Source organism: Macrobrachium rosenbergii, chromosome 4 (assembly GCF_040412425.1).
Source record: "Macrobrachium rosenbergii isolate ZJJX-2024 chromosome 4, ASM4041242v1, whole genome shotgun sequence".
Classification (NCBI taxonomy): Eukaryota; Metazoa; Arthropoda; class Malacostraca; order Decapoda; family Palaemonidae; genus Macrobrachium; species Macrobrachium rosenbergii.
Window position 1 is genome coordinate 52,000,612 of NC_089744.1, and position 16,487 is coordinate 52,017,098.

At 41.1% G+C, this 16,487-nt stretch overlaps 3 protein-coding genes across 6 annotated transcripts in view; all 3 read left to right on the forward strand.

The window, feature by feature from the left end:
- The window catches only part of LOC136834525 (uncharacterized), a 29,896-nt gene extending 26,320 nt beyond the window's left edge, over positions 1-3,576 (forward strand). For all 4 annotated transcript variants that reach the window (XM_067097125.1, XM_067097118.1, XM_067097135.1 and 1 more), the window contains one exon: positions 1,671-3,576. In XM_067097125.1, coding sequence (XP_066953226.1) covers positions 1,671-2,677 — 1,007 coding nt within the window. In that variant the 3' untranslated portion in view covers positions 2,678-3,576. The remainder of the gene's footprint in view (positions 1-1,670) is intronic.
- LOC136837691 (nucleolar and coiled-body phosphoprotein 1-like) lies at positions 3,576-6,954 on the forward strand. Its single transcript, XM_067102567.1, has 2 exons — positions 3,576-5,901; positions 6,002-6,954. The coding sequence occupies exons 1-2, from the start codon at positions 3,576-3,578 to the stop codon at positions 6,952-6,954; spliced, it is 3,279 nt and encodes a 1,092-aa protein (XP_066958668.1).
- Positions 6,955-15,896: 8,942 nt separating this feature from the next.
- Positions 15,897-16,487, forward strand: LOC136837695 (uncharacterized). The gene has a single exon (XM_067102583.1). It carries the CDS (start codon positions 15,897-15,899, stop codon positions 16,485-16,487), a length of 591 nt encoding a protein of 196 aa, XP_066958684.1.

The window sequence follows — 16,487 nt, forward strand, 5'->3', positions numbered from 1 at the left end:
TGGAGTCTAAAATCGACACTCGCTTCAAGTTAATAGGCACCCCGTGGCCCCCAGTGCAGGTGCAGTGGTAGTGGAGGAGGTGGCTGCTCGGCCTACCAATTCTCCTAGTCCGAGGTCCCTGACATACTCCCCAGCACCTGGGAGGAGTCAAACTGACAACCTAAGGGAGGTCGATGGGGTCTGCTTCTACCTCACTAGCTTTCAGGCACCACTTGTCCCTTACATCCATTCTACAATCATCCTTCTGGAAGTGTAATCTTCGCTTCTCACTGTTTTCAGGGGGTGAAGCAGTGTTAAAATTTGCCAGTACCTTGCATTTATTAGTAACTGGCATGGTGTCATGGAAGGAAGCATAGGATGTTCTCCTACTATCTCTTTACCTTGTAGTAAGGTGCCGAGTTTTAGGGAGCTGAGGGGGTACAAGGTACCTGGAGCACCCAGCGCTCTCAGTGGATGGGTTGTGGTTTTTATTTCAGTGTAGGTGACAGTGTTATCTGGTTGTTTTTTATTGCAGTACTGTGCCCAGGGCAAGGACACTTGTTTTTTATTTTGTAATGCTTTGGCAGCCCTCGGAGAACTCCTCGGCTGCAAAGCTCCCACTGAAGTAGAGGTGACCCTTGGCTTTACTGCTGTGCCATTACAGGTCAAGTTGAGCACCAACCAGAGACAGTTTCTACTGCAGACTCTCTTAACTAACCAGGAATGACAAGCGTTGTACTCAATGCTAGCAACAATTTTAATTCTAATTCATTACATGACTTAATGTTTTGGAATAAAATATGTCCATCTATCCCACCTCCTGTCAATGTGAGATTCAGCCATGTAATTGCTTGGTAAGTTACTTATATAAAAATGACATTTTTGTGATAAAATAAAGTTTTATATATACTTAGCAAGTAATTACATGATCAGAGCCCTCTCTCCTCCCCTCTGATGGATGTAGCGTAAACAGAATGAGGTTATCTGCTAAGTTGTTCCTAGTATTGCCGTTAGTGGGGGTTACTGATCACTTGCAGTAAACAACTGAAGCGTTACCGCAAATTTTGAATTTAAGCTGTTGTACTAGTTAGAAACTATAGCTTGTAATTATTTGGTAAGTATATATAAAACTTTATTTTATTATAAGAATATCATTTTTATTTTTACTGGTATCCAGCTAGCGCCAGAAGATTTATCCAATGTTAAGACTACAGGTTTGTTAGCTATGAAAAATACAAATTAATTTAAATATGTCATTTTTTATATTTTGTATACTTTTTCCCTTTTACAACTTCTCCGTGTTTCCCCAGTCATTTGCTATACATAACAGTTTCTTGTGTGTCTTTCTGCTGTGGTGAGATTCTGATTCAGTTCCTCTTAATTGTGCTTTTATGGCCATGCAACTTGCCCGTTAGCCATATCCCCCTTTTCCTTGTGTGGCTTTCTATTGTCTTTCTTGCCTGTCCTTTGTCTGAGCTTGAATTTCTCCCTTTTTTTCTTTATTTTCCCATTGTATATTGTTATTCAGCCATCATGTCTTTCTCTATAACCTTTCCTTGGAGTAACCTTGTATACTTCTGCTGCATCTGTCATTAAATATCAACAATGGTAATTGTAAAATACCAGTGATTGAGAACACCACTTCACTTTTATATTCTCCTTGAGTGCTTATGAGGTTTTTTTCTTTTCAGGAAAAACAAAGAAGTCAAAAGAGGAGCAGCAGAAAACATATGAAGCTGTAGAGAAGATCTCACTTTCCATGCTTGAATCAGACATCAGTAACATCAGAGGTTTGGATCAGACATATGCAGATGTAAGCATAAGTGATGAGTCATCTCTTAGTGAACTTAACTTACAGGCAGTGACAAAATTTCACAGAAAGAAAGATAAGCCTAGGAGGGGGTTTTCCCAGATGTCAGAGACCAAATTAGCTCATGTTGGTAGAAGACGGTCTTCCATTTTACCAGAGAAGAAAGATGTCAGTGTCTTGAAAGATCAGACATATGGAAATATCACATATATTGAAGACACTTCTGAAAATGATAGTCTCAATCAGGAGGTTCTTGAAAAATTAAAGAAGCTTAGAAGCAAACATCGTAAGGCTCTCTCCAAAACAGATTTAACAACAAAGGAATGGGTTGAGTCAGGTAAAAGGTTGAAGTCCAAGAAGGGCATAGAAGAAGCCTTGTCTTCTTATAAAAATGTTAGAAGAGGTAGAAGTATTGTGGTTGCTGAGGACACTTACGGTGACTTGAGTAACGCAGACACGTCTTCAGACAGCATATCTGTAGGAAAGGTAAAGGTATTTGCAGGAAAGAAAGGTCAGCGCCAGCGTAAAGCTATATCTAATCAAGTAGATTTAGCCACACTTGCAAATCCAGAAATAGAGGCTGCAGACATTTCAGTTCAGAATATGCCATCAAACATGTCTTTAATACATAAAAAATTGGGGGCCTCTTCTACAAGAAAAGCTTCAGACTCTGTGAAGCCTAATATTGAAAGTTCACCAGATTCACTAAAAGGGAATCTTTCAAATGCCTCTACATATTCTTCACCTGTGAAAGACCAGAATGAAAATAATACAGGGAAGCTTTCAGATGTATCTCACAGAAGGGGATCTGAAGGGAATGCGAGGAGAGTTACACCTCAAGTACACTTGAAAATAGTTTGGGAAGCATTCAGACCCCAAAGAAGCTAAAATTATCTCAAAAAGCCCCACCAATTCAGCTAAGTTTTTCATCTATTTGGTCAAAACTTAAAGACAAGAGTGTTCTTGAAACTGCCACAGAGGAAAATACAGTTGATGAGCAGCAGAAGCATGAAGATGGGAATGAAGTAGCTGGAAGCCCAACAAATATAATTGGGCAACCACGACTGAGAGACTTGCATGTGGTATTACAACGTTTAGAGGAAACTTTTAATGAACAGTTGCCACCCTATAAGAATGAAAAACCTGTAACTCCTCCAAAGAGTTTCAGGGATGATGATCAGCCTGAGGCTGGGGATGAAGTTACTTCTAAGGGCAATGAATCTACTTCAGCTGGGTTATACATCCCCATTTTTTCTAGTGATAGCAGTGACAGTGAAGTAAGTAGTAACATATCTGCAGCTCTTGGTACGCTATATGAAGATTACAGTTATGTACTTAGAAGAAAATCAGGTATAAGTAGTTCAGATGTAGATGGCTCTTTTGAAAAGGGGGCAAGCAACACTTTAAAAGAGAATGTTGGAAGATCGTTATTAAGGAGAAGTCCCCAGAAAAGCACTCATGACCTAAAAGAACTAAGCACAAAAATGAGATTAAGAAGTTCTCCATTGAAAGATGCTTCCCAAGAGTCTCCAATGAATACTACTTTTCAGAAGAGGTCAGACCAGTCACCAAAGAAGGGTAACCAACAAAACAGAGAAAGAATGCCAATTAAATCAGTTAGCCCTCAGCAGGGGAGCAATGTGATAATGAAACCCAGTCCTGTTAAGAGAGCTAGGAATTCTTTCATGGGTGTCAGTCTTCAAGAGAAAATGAGTGATTCACCAAAAAAGAAGGTCAAGAAAAAAGAAGTAATGATTTCCCTAAGGAAACTAGTCCACAAAAGAAAATGAGAGTTACACCCTTAAAAGTTAACCCCCAAAATGAAATTCATTTTCCAGCAAAAGAAATTAGTATTTCACCAAGGAAAACCAGCTCCCAAAAGAAAATTAGCAATTCACCACAGAAGGTCAGCCCTCAGAAGAGAATGGGTGTTTCACCAAAGAAAGTCAGCCCCCAAAAGAGAATGATTGTTTCACCAAAGAAGGCCAGCCCTCAAAAGAGAATGAGTGTTTCACCAAAGAAGGCCAGCCCTCAAAAGAGAATGATTGTTTCACCAAAGAAGGCCAGCCCTCAAAAGAGAATGAGTGTTTCACCAAAGAAGGCCAGTCCTCAAAAGAGCATGAGTGTTTCACCAAAGAAGGCCAGCCCTCAGAAGAGAATGAGTGTTTCACCACAGAAGGCCAGCCCTCAAAAGAGATTGAGTGTTTCACCAAAGAAGGCCAGCCCTCAAAAGAGAATGAATGTTTCACCAAAGAAGGCCAGCCCTCAAAAGAGAATGAGTGTTTCACCAAAGAAAGCCAGTCATCAAAAGAGAATGAGTGTTTCATCAAGGAAAGCCAGCCCTCAACAGAGAATGAGCGTTTCACCAAGGAAAGTCAGTCCTCAAAAGAGAATGAGTGTTTCACCGAGGAAAGTCAACCCTCAAAATAAATTAATTGTTTCACCAAATAAAGCCAACTCCCAAAAGAGAATAAGTGTTTCAGCAAAGAAAGCTACACCCCAGAAGAGGATAAATGTTACACCAGAGAAATCTAGTCCCAAGAAGAAAATGAGTGATTTCCCAAAAGGAACCAGTTCGCAAATGGAATTCATTGAGTCACCATTAAAAGGTACTCCTCAGAATAGAAAACATGATTTCCTAGAAGCAGGTAGTACACATACAGCATCAGCAAAAATAGCCAGTCCACAAAAAAGAAGGAAAATCCATTCCCAGCAAGAATTTAGCCCTGCCAGTGATGGTAGTCCACCTAGGAAATTGAGAAATTCTTCAAGAGAAGTGAGGGTTCTTGAAAAAACAGAAAAGTCATATGCAAGTGCGGTATCTGGGGCAAAAGGTGATGATGAAAGTGTTTTAGAAAATGGAGGCTTTGAGATGGGGGTTAATCTAGAGATGCCTTCCTCAGATAGTACTAGCACACATAAAGATACATTAGAGTCTTCAGAGAAGACACTTGTAGAAAATACTGAAGAGTCATTAGAGAGACAAGGTCTTCTTGAAGAATTTACTGAAACACCCAGGAAATTAAATCTGTCAGAAAATATCTCAAAAAATGAAGGCTTAGAGAGGGAGGGAAATCCTGATAATGCCTCCTTAGTACAGATTACCTCACAGGAGGATACACAGGCGTCTGTGGAGAAGACGGATGTGGAAAATAGTGTAGAGTCACCAGGGAAGCCAAGCCTTCATAAAAGATATAGTGGTATATCCATGAAATTATCAATGTCAGAAAGTAGGTCAGACACTTCCCTGGGAATAGATGAAGAGATTAGTATTAGCAGTGAAAGGAGGTCATCATCAAGAAAGAGAAATTCTAAGAAATATTTTGGAACTGACGATATCACTTCCTCAGTTAGAGATGTTTCCCTAAAGAAGAGTGACAAGGATAATATTAATATAAGTACAAGCAAGAAGAAATCAAGTGAAGGTATTGCATTAAAGCGAAAAATTTCTGATACATCATTTGTTCATGGAGAATTGTTCTTAGGTGACAAGAATGAACAAGGTAGTGGGAAGAGGAGGAGGAGGAATTCGCTGAAGAGAAGGCGTAGTTCATCACGAGAAGATGAAAGGGGTTTGAAGAGTATTGTGCATGAAGTGCTGGTTCATCCTGAGGAAGCAATCAAGGCAATGAGGAAATCCAATTATTTGCTTGGGGATAAAAATGCAAATGAAGATTTGGGGTCTGAACATGCTATTGAATTACAAGAGGAGGATGTTGGTAAAGCTAGAGGTAGTAATACTGGAACTGAGAGGACTGTTAAAAATAACAGTTCAACCGTTAACAATAGTGTTGTGACGCAAAAACATGTTGAAGACCAGAGAGAAAGGAGTGACAAATTAAACAGTGTGCCTCAAAGTGATAATTCTGGTGCAGTAATTGCTGATACACAAGAGGACAACGGAGAGACTGAAGGGGACACCACATCTAGTGATAAGTATATAGAAGACACCCCTGTTACAAGAAGTGTTGAGGTGGAAGGAGGCAAAGATCAAAGAGAAGAAAACATTGACAGAGAAACTCTAGAGGTAGAAGAAGAAACTGGAAAAGATACTCAATCTGATAACACAGTCATTGGTGATGTTTTTTTGGATGGTAGAAGTACTAAGGAAGGTGAGAACAAAAACCAAGAAAAAGATGCACCAGTGTCACCAAGTGCAACAGTCCAAGGGGAGGAACAAGGAAATTGATGATGATGATGATAAACTTACAGATATAAATGAAGAAAGCTATGCAGCAAGTTCTGATTCAAAGGATCAGAAATCAAATTCTCATGTGAATGATAACGTAGTTCCTGGTGTGACAGTATCTGGTGGTTTATCATCCTCAGTAGAAGCTGAAGGTGTTCGTCAAGTAGGTAATGAAAATGAGATTGACATAACTTCAAGTCAAGATGATGAGCTGTCAGAATTTCAAGTAAGAAAATTAGCCATTGATGTTGAAGGAGGTGAATCCAGTGGAGATGAGGAGTTATCAATGAACTTGATTCCTATTTCTTTTCAAAGAAGAAATGAGAAGGCACGCATTCAAAAGGAAAACATAACTTTGACACAGCAGGAAGAGAAAGTTATGTCACCAGAAAGAGAGACAAGTGAAAGAAGTAGTGCTGGTTCTGACCCAAAACAACCATCAGAGACTCCTAAGCTAATACAAATGACCATGACAAATTTTTTAACAAAATTAGCTGCCAATCCACCTAGACAGTCAGCTCTATATGATGTAAAAGAATCAAAAGATTTTGTGGAAGCCATGTTTAGAGGAATAGAGAGGCCCCAGGCAAACCAGACAAAAAGACTTAATATAAAAACAAAACAGGCTAGAAAAGAGAAACTGCCCTTGAGTGTGCCTGAAAGTATGACAAAAGAAATATTTGAGCATTATGCAAAATGTAAAGTTGATAAGAATGCTCTTAAAACCATTGTTAAAATTAGTGAAAAATTCTGGGGAAACTGTGCTGAGGATTTGATGAGCATAGCAAAAAGTCGAGGAGAAAGGTTTGTCATTACAAAGGAAGATGTGATCAGATTAATGACAAGAGAGGGTACAATCAGTGAAAGCACTCCTCTCACAAGTTTAATTATGGAATATCTTCCTTCAGAAGAGTGGGATATTCTTATTCCTACTGAATATGGCCATAACCGAATCTATCCACCCCCTGAAAAGTAATGACAGTGGAACTGAAGTTTCATTATAATGCTCCCATGTCTATCATTTGCAAGATTTATATTCAATACTTTTTGCTTTTATTAATTTTATCTTCATTAAATGATTGATAAGTACACGAAAAATGAAACAAAAAAATTAGTGACAGCACTAGTTAAAAAACACTAAAATGCTCAAAGAAGTAACGGCTGAGAAAAAATGATGAAATACAGACAGCAGAATGGTGGAGAAGAACTGTAATGCAGACATCACAAACAGCAGTTTGTTGACCATCTTTCCCTGACTGCTAAAAAAATATTCTGAAAGCGTTGGTAGGAACCTTAGACACCAGAGTTTAGGCAGTATGTAGGAGTTGTAAGTTTGCCAAGGAGGAAGCTAAACCCATAAATTGTCATTCATTCCTTACTGGCTCCAAACTAGCTTAAAAATAATGAAAATGTTATAATGAAAAATAACTCGCTACCTTGGTAAGTTTAGTTTACACAGTATGCATTTTTTAGTTAACTTATTGTGTAAAGTAGCTGTCAGGTAGTTTGTGCACAGTGAAAGCAAAGGTGTCCATACAGTATATCGTATATTAGACAAGCCTGTTATTGTACATGTAATAATACTCAAAATGTGGAAGAATGAAGTTCCAGTGTTCAACCTACAGATGAAATGAAGAGGTGTCTGTGATCCAGCTGAGACCTCTTCAGTATTAAACCAACCTCTATCTGACATGTCTGTCACTTCTCATGGATATTATGGCCCTTCTGTTTCAACACCACATACACCCTGTCTAGCCAATATTTTCTTGGTCTTCTTCCTCCTTCCTCCCACATCTTCTGACCCATCATCCACCTTTTCTTGTCACGTGGCCAAACCTCTTTTAAACACTCATTCATCGTATGTTATGTGATTCACCTTGTCCCTCATCGTCCATCCTATAGTCATACTTTCATATATTCCACTGACTCCCAAGTACCACCATTCTTATTAAAATTCATTGCTCCATTGCCCTGGCTTTCACTTACCTCCATATTGTAACTCATTGCTTTGAACATAGTTCACTTTCAAACACTAGTGCCTGAATTATCTTTTCAATATCAACATCTAACAGACATCGGGCACTTCTCATTACATTACTTGTATTTTCTGTATTTTCTCTCAACACATGATTTTTAAAGATACTGAAAAGCCATAGTGAACACACCCTTGTATCAGGCAAACTTTTATGCCAGACCAATTATTTTCCAGGCTACTTATTCTAACAGCTAATTCTCTTTAATCACAAAAACTTCAGTAGCTCTCAGAAAATTATCTTCTATACGTGCTGTAGCCATATTATGTTCTTAAAATTCATTCACATATACCACCATTTCCACATGCAAAGGAACAGTTATATCCCTTCCATTTCGTATGGAACCTTTCCCTCCTCCAGACTTGCCTTACCCACCATCACTGGGTTATATGATGCATTATTATAACACAGTACTTCAGTTGTAATCTTATCAACTTGGGATGACTTCATTTGTAATTGCCCTCATTACAGACCAGACAGTTATATCCACAATTTATCAGAAATTTATATTAACTTATTTGACTCTTGCATCATGGAGATCTGCCTTACAGGTTTCCTCTTCATTCAGATTCAGTCCATCATTGCAAAACAGTATTCTCTAGAGACAACTGCCCTGCATGTTTATCTTTTTTGCAAGGCTCATTTACTCAATATCTGCATTTACACCCTTTAGTACTGTGCAATTATTCATTATACGATTATTACTCAGATTTACCCCTAAAATTTTAACATATCCCACCTTGTTTTGCCACTTGATCATTTACTACACTACTCATTCTCTTGTAGACCACTTTGCAGTTATGCTATTTTGCCTTTCAACTGCACTTCAAAAAAAAAAAGTCTTTTCTCACTGGCAAAGCTATCATTTCACTATACCACCACTTACAGCTTTTGTTCCTTGTCACAGGCATATACAGTACTTAAAAGCTTCTCACCCAGTGACTCCCCTGGGTTTGCACACACAAACTTCCACTTTATGTCAGCAATATCTCACAGTTCATTCGCTATCAGATTTGACCTGCTCATTTGTCATAATTAAGTTTCATTATCATTCGGAACTCCTTCATTCAAACTAAAACTGTAGTACCTTCCAGTTTCACTCTTGCCACAGTTGGATTATGACCATCCGTATCGTCGGCTACTCCCCTTACATCTGTATCTTGTTTGTTTATTTACTCTGAACAAACATTCCAATATACATACAGTACTGCATTCTGTCTTGACAAGTTTTTTTTTTTTTCTTATATAATGTTTATTTCTTATTTCTTTTTCTACTTAGTACACATATTGAACATAATTAAAATATTACATTCATGTATTTTTTGAGCCACTAAGTTAGAGGATTAAAAATGATTAATGCCGTAGTTACACAATATTTTTCATGATAGACTTTGTGTGTGCAAGTTAATTTTAAGATTAAGCTGACCAAGCCAGGTGAATATAGTAAACAGTACATGGCAGTTTCATAGTAATAATTTTTCATTAAATCAGTATATTTAAAGAATAAGATATGATAGTGGTATATATTAGAAAGCGGATGTCATTGCGCGATTGATTAGTTCAGGTCCCTCATTGTTTTCGGCTTTCCTGTAGTATCCATAAATAACCCTTGGTTCAAGAAGGTCAATAAACATAGCGTATCTTAACCCATTCTGGTGTTACATCTCTATCTGTATGTAGTTATACTGCTTGTGTGTATGTGTGTGTGAGATATTTTTAATTTTCAGGGTCAGATTTTTATGTATATTTTTATTATAAAAGGTATTTCCTTCAGTTTCTGTATGTTGTAGGTTTAATTAGTTTTAAAATTTTTATCTTTTTTTTTTTTTTGTAATGTTGAAGCATTTATTTTTGGTTTTAATAAGCTTTAGTCTTACTATTCTTTAAATTTTTTTCTGTGTACAATTATGATATACAGTATGCCATTTTTTTAAATATTGATAAAGCATTTATTTATTTTTTGAAGAGTTTTAATTTTACTATTCTTTTAACATTTTTTATTTACATTTAGGATATATGCCATTTACAACTTCTGTCTTTCTCTAAACATTGTATGTTTGTGATAAAAAATTTATGTCTTATGCAACAGAGTAAGCTATCATATTTTTCTATTTTATTTTAGTACTTGTCAATAATTACTGTACATTAGTTGTTAAACATATTAACATAGTTAAGGATATCTGAGTAAGTGATACTAATGCAGTGAATGCTGCTCCCAATTTGTATGGTATAATATTAGAGCTCCAAGCTCTAGATGAAATTATATAATATTACCAAAAAACTTTTGTACTTGTGAAATAAATGGAACTTCAACTTGTCAAAACTAATTTTTTTCATGATTTTCAAAAAAATATACATAAAGCAGGTAGAATCCAAATATTGTTAAAAGACTGAACAGCTTTGCCTTTGAAAAAAAAAAAAATTAGCTAGAATGTCAAGATTAATGTCTTTTTTATTGTACAGTACAAACAGCCTGTTTCTTTGCTGTTAAGGGATGGCATTTCTTTGCTGTCAGTAAGTAAGGACCTATATGGCAGTGACCATTGACCCATACATCTGAAACGTAATCATAATAATCCATCCCCATGCCTCCTTAAGTGGAAAATAGATGAAGGAGATTGGAGTTCATATGAAAGATTAACACATATTGAAAAAAATTCAAAGGACTTCCCTTCTCCGATTCAAATTTATCAGCATATTACTGAAGCGGTACTAGATAGTTCAGAGAAATGTATACCTAGAACTACAGGCCTGCCACGGCTGTTCCTTGGTAGAATAAGAAATGTGCAGTTGCTAGGAAAGTCACTAAAAAATGCTTTTGTAGATAGTTAAGATCTCCCTGTGAGGCAAACAAAATAGTGCATGCCAGAGCTTGTGCAAAGCAGGAAAAAACTATAAAAAGGCTAATAGACAATCATGAACAAAGTACATCTTGGAGGTCTTTGCAAAAATGCCATCTAGCCAGGTCTGGAATAAGATCAGGAAATTGCAAGGTAAATACATTCCAGACCCACTACCTATACTAAAGGTGGAGAATTAGATCATTTATATATCTGTTCCTAAAGAAGTGGCAGAGATGTTTGGCAAGCACTTTGCCCAAAGTACTCAGTGCAACACTGTACTCTGAATTTCAGCTGTACGAAACGGTACATCGATAGTTCCACCACAGTCCAATAATACAGAGGCTTTCAATATGCCTTTCACCATGGACGAGATGCTGAATGCTTTTGCTAACTCATCATCAACTATGAAATGTTAAAGCACCTTCCAGAGACCAGTAGGGGTTTCCTCTTGGATACACTTAATGACTTTTGTAAACTTCATACCTCTCCAAAGTCATGGAAGACGTCAGTTGTAGTCTCCAGTCTTAAGCCTGGTAAGAACCCAGAACTAACTCAAAGTTACAGGCCTATAGCTCTCACAAGTTGTGTATGTAAGTTGTTTGAAAGAATGATGAATGACAGATTGGTGTAGTGTTTAGAAACAAAAAAGCTTTCATCCAATAGGCAAGGGAGATCCAAAATGCTTTTGCCATCCAGAATCAAGTTGGACCCTTCTTTGATATGGAGAAAGCTTACGATACCACTTGGAGGGATGGTATTCTGAAGCAGTTGGCTTCTTGGGGCATTGAAGGTAATATGTATTATTTCATTAAGGATTTTATATTGGATCACTGCCTAAAAGTTCGCATTGGATCTGCATTTTCATCTTCCTACATACAAGAAGAAGGTGTCCCTCAAGGTAGCATGCTAAGTGTTACCTTATTTGCAATAGCAATCAATAGTCTGATGGACCACCTATCAACTGGGGTTCAAGGATCATTAATTGTAGATGACTTTGCTATCTACTGCTGCATAAGTCTGCAGGAAGGTTCAGACTGCAATAAATGCAGCTTCAAAGTGGCCAGATGCTACTGGATTTATGTTTTCATTCAAAACTAAAGCCATCAGATTCACACGAACTAGAAAACGAGAGGAGATGCCAACCCTCTTCTTAAAAGACAATATCTTACCATATGAAGATGAAGTTAAATTTCTTGGGGTGGTCCTCACAAAATGACCTCGCCAACAGTTAAACAATCACTAAATATATTGAAGGTGATGATTGGGGAGCAGACCGAAAGACTCTGCTTAAGCTTTATATATCTTTATGCTTAAGCAAGATGGATTATGTCTGTCAAATCTATGGATCTTCTTGTAAAACTAACCTAGAAAAAATAGATGTAGTACATAACTTGGGATTACGGATATGTACAGGGGCATACAGCACTTCCCCTATAGCTAGTATATATGTGGACTTGGGCTTACCCACTCTTTCAATCTGCAGGGAAGAACTAAGCTTAAGGTACATATCCAAATCCTTAACCTCTAACAGCAATCCAAATTATAAGTATGTGAAAGCCCCAGTAGATCGGGCAGCAAATAGACACCTACCCAAACCTCTGGAGGTATGACTTGAAAGAGAAAGTAGAGATGTTGGCATATTGACAACACCAATAACACAGGTTGCATTCCCTAAATCACCTTGGTGCAAATCACCTGTTAATATATGCCCACTTGTTAAAGGGAAGAAACAAATTTCCAGTGAAGAAATTAGAATGGAATTCCTGCAGCACTCCTGTAAGGGCGACAAATCGCGCATCTCTTTCCTTGTGTTTCTCCTTTCAGATGTACATTAATCACGTCATGTATTTTACCTGTCTTTATTTCAGATTCCATGTGTACCTCATCTTACGCATCATTGTATGGCCTTTCTGCCAATATGTATATCTACCTTTTATATGCCATGTAACAAATGTTGTGCGTATTTTTATGCTTGCCAGAAAAAACAATTTGTGTATGGACGCAGTGGGGCCTTGAGTTGCCCGCTACCTTTCCATCCGCTTTTTGCCTTATAAACACCTGTCAAGAATAATAAAGAATCAGTCTTTCACTCCTGACTTTTCTTGAAGCTTCACACTAGTGACCTCAGGTCAGGGACAGGTAGTGCGGATTTGGCACAGCCATTAACGGACTAACTACGGCTGCACCCTACCATCAGAAAGCCTTTAGCTGACTAACTACGGCGTAAACTTTAGGCCTCTGATAGCACCCTACCTGGCGGAAACCGTGCCATTAATGGACTAAATACGGCATACTCAAAAGTGCTTGGTTTGGCACTTCGTTCGACCTCTCGAACAAATCGGCACCATTAACGGACTCAATACGGCGCATTTTCCCGTGTTTTGGCGTGTGAGAAGTCAAGATGTCAGAAGTAGAACCTCAATGCGAACCTGCGAGCATCGTCTGCATGCCTCTCTCACCAACAAAGCCAGACACGGTCAAACTTCACCCGTTCTCTCACCAAAACACGGCATCATGGTTCTGGCATGCAGACGCGCATTTTCGCATGGCGTGCATCTCAGATGATGCTACAAAATCAGACACAGTCATGACGGCGCTCCCAGAAGTATTCAATAGAATCTCCCCCTGGCTGGATGCGCAACTGTACAAAGTCACATACACAGACTTAAAAAACAAACTGTTGAATTCCTACTCCATGCCCGTGACCGAGAGAGCGCAGCGCACGTTCGACCTGTTATCCCAGCCCCTCGGAGATGCATCACCTGGGGAAGCCTGGGACCAGCTGCGAGGGTCAGTAACACTCCCAGGTCGCGACAAGAGCGGGAGGAAAAGAACAATAGACCTGACAAAAGCAACCTTCCTTCGGCGCCTCCCACAGGAAGTTCAGCATCAGATAAGGGATGCAGAGAACCTGGACATGGATGCCTTAGTCGATGACGCCCAGAAACTATATTAGGCCACCAAGACCTCGACACACACCACCGCCCTGGGAGCCTGCAACCTGTAGGAGGAAGACGGCGATGACGACGGAGATATCGACGCCGTTTATAAGAAGAAAATGCCATTCAGAGAGCACAAGGCATGGCCAAACCCAGCGTGGTGTTTCTACCATAGAAAGTTCAGGACCAACGCCAGAAACTGCAGGCCTCCATGTTCTTTCACAAAAATGACAAAGGTGGCCACAAGTAACAGCTGTGGCCGTGAAACCCGACTTCCCCCACCCAGCAGGGTTTTTCATCACAGTTGAGATCTCCAAATGCCGCCTGTTGGTTGATACGGGGGCAATGCAGTCAGGTTTCCCGCCATCCAGGGAAGGTTTAGAAAAAATACCTGACTCACTACCCACCCTCATAGCAGCAAATGGAACTCCCATCCGCACTTATGGCACAACGACCTGGGCTATCTCAATCCTGGGGCGCAGTTACCACTGGCCTTTCGTCATAGTGGATGTTAAGTTCCCTCTGCTGGGCGCGGATTTCCTAGGGTACCACGGACTTCTAGTTGACATCGCCAGACAACGCCTCCTCGACACGGACGTGCCATTCCCGTCAGCTCTCCACCGGACCCGGATGCCCTCCATCTGCTCCACAGTCCCTATAGTTGACAACATCCTCATTTTTTCCAGGTCCCCAGAGGAACACCTTCGCCACATCCGCGCCGTCCTGAATCACTTGCAGGACAGCGGATTTGTTGTCAGGTTTGACAAGTGCATTTTCGGGAAAGAAAAAGTAGACTTCCTTGACCACAAGAATTTCCCAACAGGAGTGCGCCCCATGACTTCTAAAGTAAAAGCTATAGAAAATTTCCTGGAGCCACAAACCATCAAGGCCCTTCAGGAGTTTCTCGGGATGATAAACTACTACCGGCGCTTCATCCCAGATGTCGCCCTCATCATGTACTTCCTGACGTCAGTTCTGAAGGAGAAACCAAAAACACTAACGTGGGAAGCTCCACAGCAGCAGGCAATCATTCAGACGAAAAGGCCGCTCTCCAGTGCCAACACCTTAACTCAACACAACCCTGCCACTGCCCTCAGATTAACAATGGACGCCAGCAACATCGCCTGTGGTGCAGTACTCAAGCAACTGGTGAATTGCATGCCCCAGCCCTTGGCCTTCTTCAGCTGCAAGTTTTTGCCAGCGGAGACCTGCTACAGCACCTTTGACAGAGAGCTGCTGGCTATCTACCAGGCTGTGAGGCACTTCAAGTACCTGCTGGAGGGAACCGAATTCACAGTCCTAACAGACCACAAAACAGGGGGACGCCTGGTTTGCAAGGCAACAGTGGCACCTGACCACCATCTCCGAATTCGGCTGCACCATCAACTACGTCCCTGGCAAGAAAAACCCAGTGGCTGACGCTCTGTCAAGAATAGAGATCAATTCCCTTCACCTCAGCATCGACTACGAAGACCTCGCTAGGGAACAAGCAGAGGATCCAGAGATGGCAGACCACAGGACAGCAGTGACGGCTCACAAGTGGGAAGACGTGCCCCTAGCAAATTCGGACACAACTCTCCTCTGCGACACCAACACAGGCCACCCACGCCCCCTGGTGCCCGCATCGAGGAGAAAACAAGTGTTTGACATCGTCCACCGTCTCTCCCATCCATCGGGATGCACAACGGCATGCCTCATGACTGACAAGTTTGTCCAGGACGGCATCAACAAGGACGTCTGCCAGTGGGCAAGGAGCTGCATCCCGTGCCAGACGAGCAAAACATCCCAGCACACTGAATCTGGGATCGGCGATTTTCCCCAGCCTCGTCGGCGGTTCGGCCACATCCACATCGACGTCGTCGGGCCCCTTCTGCAGTCAGGGGGAACCAGATACCTCCTGATGATCATAGACCGCTCCACCCGCTGACCCGAAGTAACCCCATGGATGAAGCATCAACAACATCATGCGCAGAGGTCCTCCTCTCCAGTTGGATAAGCCACTTTGGAGTGCCAGACAGCATCACTACGGACAGGGGACCTGCCTTCCTGTCAGAGCTCTGAGTCTCCTTGGCACGCCTGATGGGTACAACTCTACACAGCACAATGGCATACAACCTCACAGCGAATGGCATGGTCGAGAGGGCGCACCGCTCTCTTAAAGCAGCTCTCATGGCACACTGCACCGACGAGAGGTGGAAAGAACAGTTGCTCTGGGTCCTACTGGGTCTCCGCACCGCTCAAAAGCAAATGGCGACGCTTCCCCTGCTGAGAAAGCCTACGAGGAAACACTGGCTGTACCCGGAGAATTCTTCCCACGGCGCCGACACCTCCCTCCCGAGGTTGAGGGAACTCGCACAAAGGTTCTTGTCCTGCCACAAGACCTTCACCGACAGAACCATCACCTACAGCTCACCCGCCTTACACTCCTGCGCCTGCGTCTTTGTCAGGGCGGACACTCGCCGTCCGCCCTTAACCAGGCCCTACAGGTGGCCCCACCGAGTCATCAAGCAGGCCAGCAAAGCATTCCTCCTCGACACCCACAGGCGGGAGGACTGGATCACCATTGACAGACTGAAACCCTCATTCCTGTTAGACAGCGAAGTTTGCGAAGAAGTAGGCAGGCGCCCCAGCTTCCCCACCAAAGCGGGGCCCGGGGCGGCCCAGAAAATGCATCCAGCCATCCCCAGGTGTTAG

Excerpts from the sequence above, each read along its gene's own strand:
- LOC136837695 (XM_067102583.1), top strand. The coding sequence starts at position 15,897 with ATGGCATACAACCTCACAGCGAATGGCATGGTCGAGAGGGCGCACCGC.
- LOC136837691 (XM_067102567.1), top strand. The coding sequence starts at position 3,576 with ATGAGAGTTACACCCTTAAAAGTTAACCCCCAAAATGAAATTCATTTT. Across the intron at positions 5,902-6,001 it reads TGGTAGAAGTACTAAGGAAG|ATATAAATGAAGAAAGCTAT; the intron begins GTGAGAACAAAA and ends ATAAACTTACAG.